Source organism: Rhodamnia argentea, chromosome 4, assembly GCF_020921035.1.
Source record: "Rhodamnia argentea isolate NSW1041297 chromosome 4, ASM2092103v1, whole genome shotgun sequence".
Taxonomy (NCBI): Eukaryota; Viridiplantae; Streptophyta; class Magnoliopsida; order Myrtales; family Myrtaceae; genus Rhodamnia; species Rhodamnia argentea.
The window spans coordinates 18509755-18519319 of record NC_063153.1 but is presented as its reverse complement, the minus strand read 5'-3'; the positions used below and the strand labels follow the sequence as shown (position 1 = coordinate 18519319).

Here is a 9565-nt window from a genome sequence, read left to right as displayed (position 1 = left end):
GTGTCCAATATACTGCAGACGTGAAAAGTTAGGACTTAGGAGGAGGAGGAACGCGTGACCCCGCAAGAAAAGAAAAGAAAAGTAAGCAAGTTGGAGGGATAAAATGGTAAAATTATTGTTTTTGGGAGGGTCAAAGCCAAAACTGGAGGGAAAATAGCCATGCTGATGACTGGCGATCGGCCATAGGCTCGGCTCGCTCGAGGCTGGCGAGATCGAGCTCACTGGCCTCGAGCGAGGCCGAGCCAAGAAGAAAGAGCTACCCAAGTGCCCAATTGAGATGCAGGAAATACAATAAGGGAAGTATCCCTTCAAATCTAGTAAGTGACAAACAAATTAGGGAGATTTGAAGGGATATTAGGGATTTACTTACTCCCAAATCCTAAGCCGTTATGAAATTGAGATACCATACCAGATTTGGCGGATACACTCCCAGCCTCTCCTCTACGATATAACACCCACATCATTCTCAGATCAAAACAACCAAACAAAAAAATGAAAAAAAAATAAAAATGGATTTTCACAGATCAAAACCTCAAGGTCAGAGACCACCATTCTCTGTGCTAGAAGGTGAAGGCTCCTTCTTCCGCAAGATCCTGTCAAGAGAGCCATCCATTGGCAACTCCAATGGCTACTACCTGTATCGCAGCCCCGGCCAGATCCCATTCCAATGGGAAAGGCAGCCTGGAAAATGCAAATTCGACCCGCCGAAGGAGGTCCCCGTCGACATCCCGAGGATCAATCCCCCTCCGATCTCGGCCTCCAGGAGCATGGAACTGCCGTCCAGGCTGAACCACGGATGCGCCGGCCCCAAAGGGTCATCTCCGAGCTGGTTAAAGATGAGATTTTGGAGGAAGATCAAGAACAAGAAGCCCCAGTTGACGATGCCCCCCAGATCCAAGAACCAAGCGAGGGGCTCCGATGCTATGAGTGAATGCGGTTTAAGCGGGTTGTCTTGCGCTTCTAGCGACGATAACTTCATGTCATCTTCTAGCAACTCGAGTTCTTCGTCGTCAGCGTCGTCCTCGTCGGCCTCGTCCCTGTCCTTGGCGATCATCAAACTTGGCAAAAGGACATAAGGATTGGCCTTTTTAATGAGCATGTAGGTGTTCTTCCTTTCTTTGTCGGACGTGTCTATGGGTGGCATGCGCCGGCGTTGGTGCCGCCAAGACAAGTCATGTAGTAATCGTAGAGCTATAAACTTTTGATGAAGATCGAGGGAAACGCAGCAATTTTCTTTTATTTGCACTACGTTGGTGATGATGGGATTCTATGTCATCGCTCTAACGATTATCACGTTTTCCCTTTAATGGTTATTGACTACTAGATGATTAGTTCGATTGAATTCTTGATAACCAAAAACACAAAAGATAAGCTGATTCCCGCGAATCAAACCGTTCCAAAAATTTCAATCATAGCGAAAGCATACCATTCTTAATTTGAAGTGATTCTTCAAGACGCCAACCTTAATTGAGTTTCGTGCTGTCTTTGGGCTCACACTTGTACCATGCTGAGTTAGGTACGTCGTTTAGGTTACGGCAAGTTCGGTTGCATCACCACATTGAACATGATTGGCGTGTGGTTTTTGAAGAATTTTAGACCGAGCTTAGGATGAACTTTCATTTTTAGGTTAAACCAGCACCAACTCTTCGACATATTTTCTGTTTGAAGTATCACTAATCCCTTTGATAAACGAGTGGGATCAGGCTTGCTTGTTTATTAGGGGCTTCTTCCTTTCAAAAAAAAAAAAAAAAGGAGAGAGAGTGAGAATAGAATGTCCATTTTCATATCACATTTCGTATTTGGACACCAATAAACAAAATGGTTTCTCGAAATCAAAGATTTAAAAAAAAATTAAAAATTCATTTGGAATAACAGGCGACGATGGTTGCTTCCAAGCGCATTTGCTAGTTGTTATCACTTGATCACTTCCTTTTTCACTAAGGCCCGGTTTGTTTCATGAAAAATAAATGATTTGAAAAACATTGTCCTAAAAATGATTGTTTGGATCGTTTACAAAAATAAATGAATGAATTTTCGTCATTTATCCAAGGAAATATTTTGACAAATTCTTCTTGATAATAAAATATTTTTCATTAACTAATTGTTTTAACCGATACAAACTATTTACGATCCGAGCTATTTTCCTGTCGACTATGGATCTTAGCACCCCGAAAGTCTGTCTATATAGATGATCTAGGCCAGTATTCGGAATTTTTCTGGGCTTGGTGGCGTGTGATGATTATCAGCATAATGTTTAATTCTTGGACTAATCCCAAAGACTCTAAACACACAATTGCTAAGGTGGTGCTTGCAAAATTGAATCTTTGGAACTACTGGACATTCTCTTAGTTTCTTTTCCCTTTGCAATGTCTATCTAGAAATCGCAACCATTTAGATCTTAGAGATGTTCTTCTTCAGGATTTGACACAGTTATCATATTGAAGGAAAAATAGCGAAGATGATTCATGAATTTTGATTCAATGAGGATAGTAGAGATGGCGTCGCTACACTCCAAATCTCCGAGTTAGGACGTGCGCTGCTCCAAGGTAGGTTTGTGACCACTGTATTAATGGCAAAATTGATGGCAAGACGGTGCAGGACATCCCAGCTAGTACTAGTAGATCTGTTTTCTAAAAGTTAACGGTCGAACACCTAATGCTGACAACATTCATATTTCATATGCCATGAACTAATTTAGCATATGAAATGGTCTGAAGATCTATCTTTACTATATATGGGCCGACGAACGGGCCGAAAGTCGGCCTTTTCCATCTTGGATTAGCACAGATGGCCCAATTAGAACAAACCATTGGTCCAAGTACCTCTCTTTACTCTGTACTCGAGCTTAACATTAAAGTGTCAGCTACTATTTTCCAATTTTGTAGGGAAGCATTATTGTAGAGGCAATTTATTTTTTTTCGGCCGGCCACTATGATGGAGTCAATTATTAGTACTTGCATTAGGACAGCCCTCCAATTTCAATGATAAGATACGGGGCCCATGAACCAAATTGGCATCAACACCGCCTTCCTCCCACTATGATCAAATGATGTTGACAGGAGAGAACTAGTAATCCGGTCAAGATGAAGGATGAAAATGGCAACAATTATGTGAAATTAGGTGATTGAATAAAGGTTTTGCAAGTTGACCACAGAGAGAGACAGAGAGATATGCTACCTAACATAGGAAGACATTGAATATTCTTAGATTTGATCAGAATGATTGCCTTTTGGACCGTCGAGTGGATTATTGCATAGATGCCTAACTCGCTAAATAATGAGCTTGACGAACCTAAGCTTGCCATAGACCAAGTCCGCCCGCTTTCGGAAATACTTAGACCCTTCTTGCGATTCCTAATTTTCTTTCGGAAGTAACTTTATTATCTTCTCAAAACCATTTCTTACGGTTCGAGCAAACCATAGGGATTGATGTTTCTTCCAAGTCAGCACTCGTGGCAAGAGCAACGGCATTAGTTTATGCTCATTTTTCGCTCTACGGGAGAAGCAGTAGATAGGTTTCGCTGAATTTCGGCATTGTGATTTATTCTATACTTAGTTTCATCCATTGTGAAATTTAAAAAAAAAAAAAAAGGGGATTACATCGTCCACGTGGACCTTTTTTTTATATTAAAAATAAAATTTTCAATCGATGAGGTTTTAAAGTACATGATCGCCCTTGTGTAGGGTGGTTTGGGAACCAGTGGACCAGATACAATAAAAGCCCGGCATCATTATCGTTCGTGAAAAATAAAGTTTTTTCATGAATTATGTCTGGACAAATAATTTGAAAAAAAACACAAAGATTTTTCGAATATTTTTTTAGGGGACGAGAAAAGGTGTCGGAAGAGCTGAAAACTATTCGTGCACTGCTTCCACCAATAGCTTTACATTAAGCCAAGATTTGGGCCGTCCTTAAAATGGTCATCTGCATGCTTTTAGCTTACCTTTTCAAGCCGCAAAGGATTGCACCAGATGCTTTCCTTTGAGAGGTATGAATGCATTGCAAGATTTATTGGCCAAAACTAGGGATGTCCAGGGGTCAGGTCGGGTTTCCACGATATCCGATCCGACCCCGAAACACTACAGAAGCGTGCTTGATATGATTGATGATATGATGAAACATTGAACTCTTCTAGATTTAGCGTAGTTGGTCCGAGATTTCAAACGATTCTTAGTTCTAGAAATGGAGGCTATTTGCTCGGATCTCGTCAATCGCGTGCAAACCGCTCCATATCAAGTTCGCATTCTCGAGTTAAATTCCTAAACCGAAATGGCTCATAAAGAGGCTTAATACAATGCATTGAATTTGAAATACCTACTACTTTGAATATGTAGAACATCTTAGCTTGGATTGACGACACATTGTATGATATATCATATTCTTTTCTTTCCTAGCCGTAATGTAAATTTGTAGCACTATACTAATGTGTCACCCATGTGTAACTACGCACAATTTCCGATGACGCAAGGATCGAGCTCCCTTCATATCAGCTTGAAATCTGCTCTCAATATGCTGAAAATCTTCGTGCCAAGTCTTTCGAAATTTCTTGTATTAGAGGCAGGCATATATAGATTAACTTATTTCATGTAATATATAGTTTTTTCCGAGAGACTTGTGAAATATATATTTTAAGGACAGTCAAGTGTCAACGTGACACGAAACGGCACGACTTGATATGTGAATAAAATGGAAAAAAATTACCACAAAAGTCCAAAATCTATTGTCATTGTGTCAATTCAGTCATGAACTTTTTTTTTTTCAATTGAATCCTAAACCTTTTATAATTATGCCAATTCAGTCCATTTGGCTTGACGGTGCTAATAGGGTAAATTTTTAATATTTTCAAATATTTTAGTTATTTTTTCAATCATCTTTTCTTTTTTTTTTCTTTTCTTTTTGGTTAGGCTGGTAGGAGGCCACAGGTCTTGAGGCCTAGCCGCGACGAGGGTTCGCGCCCGGTGGGCGACGAGGGCTCGCGCGCCCTCACCTAGGGGCCGGTGGAGGTCGCCATCCATCGGTCGGTGGTTGACAGCCTCTGTCGGCCCAAACCCCAAAAAACAAAGAAAAGAAAAGAAAAAAAGACAGAAAATGATTATTAAAAAAATAAAAAATTGAAAAGGTTAAAATATTTATTAAATATTTGCCACGTCGGCATTGGCCAACCAGACGAACTGAATTGATATAATTGTAAAAGGTTTAGGACTCAATTGACAAAAAAAATTTAGAACTGAACTAACATAATTATAATAAATTTAAGATTTTTTTTTATCGTTCTCCTCTGAGTAAAACGGGACGCGGATTAAATTTAAAGCGAGACAGATTAGTTAGTCCCTGCCGACTCCGACGCGGCACGGAAATACAAGTTAGAGATTCGTTTCGTAATATTTCAAATCGGTCCACGCACTTTTTCGGGCATAAAGCAAGAATTAGATGGAGTAGTGAGCACTTATGATTCTTGTGAATGGTCAGTAATTTCTTTTTATCTTCTATGTCTCGCCCAAGGAAGCTTCGTCTTCAAGCCATCAGTACTTTTATATATATTTTTGTGCATCCTCCAGTGGCGGAATTACTCAATTTTCAATCCGGCAATCATTGAAAACTCCGTGGACCCGAGTAAAGTTCTTAAACCGCTTCGTTTGAGCTACGAGACGTAATATTCGGAGGTATTCCCTGAAATGAATTGAAGAAAAATATTTTCTTTCAACTTAATGGGGTGATGGTGGGAAGGTAGACTTCACGTCATCTTCGAATGGCTACCGATGGATAGGGTCCTATAATAGTGTCCTGTGTCTGAAGTGAATCATTGGAATTTCGACTCCTGCATCGTCGATCTGTGCTTTGCACGGTATTTTTAAATCGACTTGTCGGCGACGACGCTGTGCATCCTCCAGTGATGGAATTACTCAATTTTCAATCCGGTAATCATTGAAAACTTCAAGGACCACCGCCAGAAGATGATAATGCTTGCAATTTTGTCTTAGCTTTGCCACGAGCCGTAAAGTGAACAGCCCTATAAAAAGCACTATCAATGGACCCAATATATATATATATATATATATATATATATATATATATATATATATATATATATATATATATATATATATATATATTATCAAATTGCAAAAAGAAAAAATAAAATAAAATTGAATTCGTCGAAGGGAAGATAACATGGCATGCCCCGGTCTGGTCGTGGGATCAAGTGGAGTCCGAAATGAGTGTCGGTATAGACACATAGAACTCTAATTCTCATCAAATTCTACAGTATATCTCTGATTATGGGCGTGTTAGGCACATGTCATTTTCATGACTCTCATACTGCACGCATGATTTGTTAACGAGAGAGCGTTTTAAGGAGCGCGATTAGGATTCGACGATGGACCGCCAATCAGCGCCCGAGTGTTGAGAGTGCACATGAGTAATTTCATGTCATATCAGAATGGGAGAATTACCCAAAAAAGTCATAAAATTATTGCAATTGTGTCAATTCAGTTCTAAACTATTTCTTTTTTTTTGCTAATTCAGTCATAACCATTTTGCATTTGCGCCAATTCAGTCCATCGGGCTAATTCTTTCCAGAAATAGCTGACGTGGAAATTTTCATTCATATGTAAAGAAAGTTGAATTTATTTATTCATTATTTATTTATTTGTTTTTTTTTTTGGACTACCGACGGGAGGAAGAAGATATGGAAGGAAAAAGAAGAGAAAGGAAAAAGACAAGATAAGATAAAGAAAGTAGAACCTTAAAAAAAATTAAAAAATACTATCAAAAATTGTATAGGTCAACGCCGGCTACGCCACGTCGGTGATTGCCAACCATGGCACAAATGCAAAAGATTCGGGATTCAAGATTGAATTGGCACAATCGTGATAGGTTTATGATTTTTTGGTAATTTCTCCTACTAGAAAACATTTTCATCCATTCAAATCAATTGCGACGGATAAAGTGTTCGTCCAAACGATGAATACTTTTTTAACACGGAGCGACTCATTCGGCCAGACGGAAACTTCAGAGCGAGCGACGTCGCCATCGTTCGAGATAAAGAATGCAGCTAGAAAGAAAACCCTAAGAACATCGAGACAAATCAAATCTGTACTGGTGTGGAGAAATTGATTGCACCGTTTTCTGATACGGACGTCCATTGATTTGGTTATGCCGACTACAATGTAAAAAAGTCGTCTGTAATCTAGTGCACCATTTCAATATATCTCTTCATGTGAGCCTAGTAAAACTTAGTTCTGGCTTTAAGTTTCGTCCAGGCAGTCGATCCAGGATGCGCGAAAACAAAATAGCCTCGCATGTTCCCGAAGTTGACTATGAACGCGAGACCTTACGACCACAATATATATTTTTTTCATGGATCAAGAATTAATCATACATAAATTATTTTATGAAAAGCTTGTCTAATTCTCGAGGTGTGAGCATCTGCACGTTTGCCTCTTCACGGGTATCCTCGTTGGTCAACGGGAGTAGTTGGGAGCCTCATCATTCTTCTGTAGTTATAATGAGAAAACCACGTAGCTGTCGTTATGATAATGTCATGAGCCGTCAAAAGGATCCAAAGTTGTTCATCTTCCTCCTCTACCATCATGCATGGAGGATCCTCTCCTTGACTTTCATGCACTGGACTAAAATCTCAATCCTCATTCTCAAAATAGGGTTCTTATCAGATTGCTTCTTCTTGACCTAAAGTCGACCGAGAAGTTTCAACTTCAATTATTATCTCGAACTATTTGAAATGCGAAATCTCGATCATCTTGTGGAAGATTTCCATGTTGCGAATTGGCCAAATTGCCCGTTTTTGCTTTCTTATCAGAATAAAAAGACTTTCCAGTGCTTCAGGCAACATGCGAAGGACCCGAAAGAGTGCTTCTGAGCATGAGCGGTTCCATCATGCTAAAGGAGGGTTAAAACTCTATCTACAAGGAAGTGTCCGAGATCAAGTCTTTATGATCTAATCCGCGACTTAGTTGGATTCTCTTAAGCAATGTGACCAGTTTAAATGTCACCAATCACATGCAAATCGCTCTTGGTCATGCCACCTGCACATATTAAAAATCCAAATTTAACTAGTTTGTGGGTCTTGTAGGGTTTACTTCGAGCCTTTACGCCCATGCCTTGAATTGCCAAAAATAAAAATCGCAACAATCTCCTATTAATTATTTGGAGGATTGCATGAGTAGGTAGATAAATACAACTTACAGATATCATCCACTAGTATAAAGTAGATGTTGCAATCACTTGTTAAAGGGGAGAAGTGTCAAAAAAGTCCTAAACTTATTGCATTAGTGCCAATTCAGTCCTAAACCTTTTTTTAGTGCCAATTAACTCCTAAACCTTTTGCATTTGTGCCAATTAAGTCTTAAATCTTTTATTGGTGCTAATTTAATCCTAAACCTTCTGTATTGTTGCCAATTCACTCCTAAATCTTTTATATTTATACCAATTGAGTTAATCCGACCAATTTTGATTTAAAATCGCCGACATGAACATCGATTGTCCTATATGGCACAGCTAGGGCTAACTTGGATATTTTTTAATATTTTCAATAATTTTTTATGCATTATTTTGGTTTTTTTTCAAAATTATTTTTAAAAATGATTTAAAATATAAAAAAAAATGTTAAAAAAATATCCATGTTAGCATCAACCGTGCCACCTAGGATATCAATTTTGACTTTCATGCACTGGACTAAAATCTCAATCCTCATTCTCAAAATAGGGTTCTTATCAGATTGCTTCTTCTTGACCTAAAGTCAACCGAGAAGTTTCAACTTCAATTATTATCTCGAACTATTTGAAATGCGAAATCTCGATCATCTTGTGGAAGATTTCCATGTTGCGAATTGGCCAAATTGCCCGTTTTTGCTTTCTTATCAGAATAAAAAGACTTTCCAAGGCAACATGTGAAGAACCAGCAAGAGTGTGCTTCTGAGAATGAGAGGTTCCATCATGCTAAAGGAGGGTTAAAACTCTATCTACAAGGAAGTCTCCAAGATCTCTAGGTCTTTAAGATGTAATCCGCGACTTGGTCGGATTCTCTTAAGCAATGTCACCCGTTTTAAATGTCACCAATCACATGCAAATTGCTCTTGGTCATGCCACCTGCACATATTAAAAATCCAAATTTAACTAATTTGTGGGTCTTGTAGGGTTTACTTCGAGCCTTTACGCCCGTGCCTTGAATTGCCAAAAATAAAAATCGCAACAATCTCCAAGTAATTATTTGTAGGACTGCATGAGTAGGTAGATAAATACAACTTACAGATATCATCCACTACTATAAAGTAGATGTTGCAATCACTCGTTAAAGTATTTAAAATAGTTTGTTCAGCTTTAAATGAGCATATGATATGTATGTAGTCATCCTCCATTTAGCTAAAGTACTTTTAAATTTTAGATTATACTTTCTAAAGTGATATTGTAGAAACCCGCCACACTTACAATTCAAAGCTGAAAACTTTAACTATCAACTAACTCCAAAGTCACTGTGGCATTGTTAAATCTTCAAGCAAGAAGGTTTTACTTTTTCTAAAACTTTCATTTTTTTTTATTTATGATGA

The 9565-nt window shown here is 38.7% G+C and overlaps 1 protein-coding gene across 1 annotated transcript; it reads left to right on the top strand.

The window, feature by feature from the left end:
• Positions 1–303: 303 nt before the first annotated feature.
• LOC115744519 lies at positions 304–1261 on the top strand. Its single transcript, XM_030679740.2, has one exon. It carries the CDS (start codon positions 510–512, stop codon positions 1074–1076), a length of 567 nt encoding a protein of 188 aa, XP_030535600.1. The 5' UTR covers positions 304–509; the 3' UTR covers positions 1077–1261.
• Positions 1262–9565: the final 8304 nt, after the last annotated feature.

Excerpts from the sequence above, each read along its gene's own strand:
- LOC115744519 (XM_030679740.2), top strand. The coding sequence starts at position 510 with ATGGATTTTCACAGATCAAAACCTCAAGGTCAGAGACCACCATTCTCT.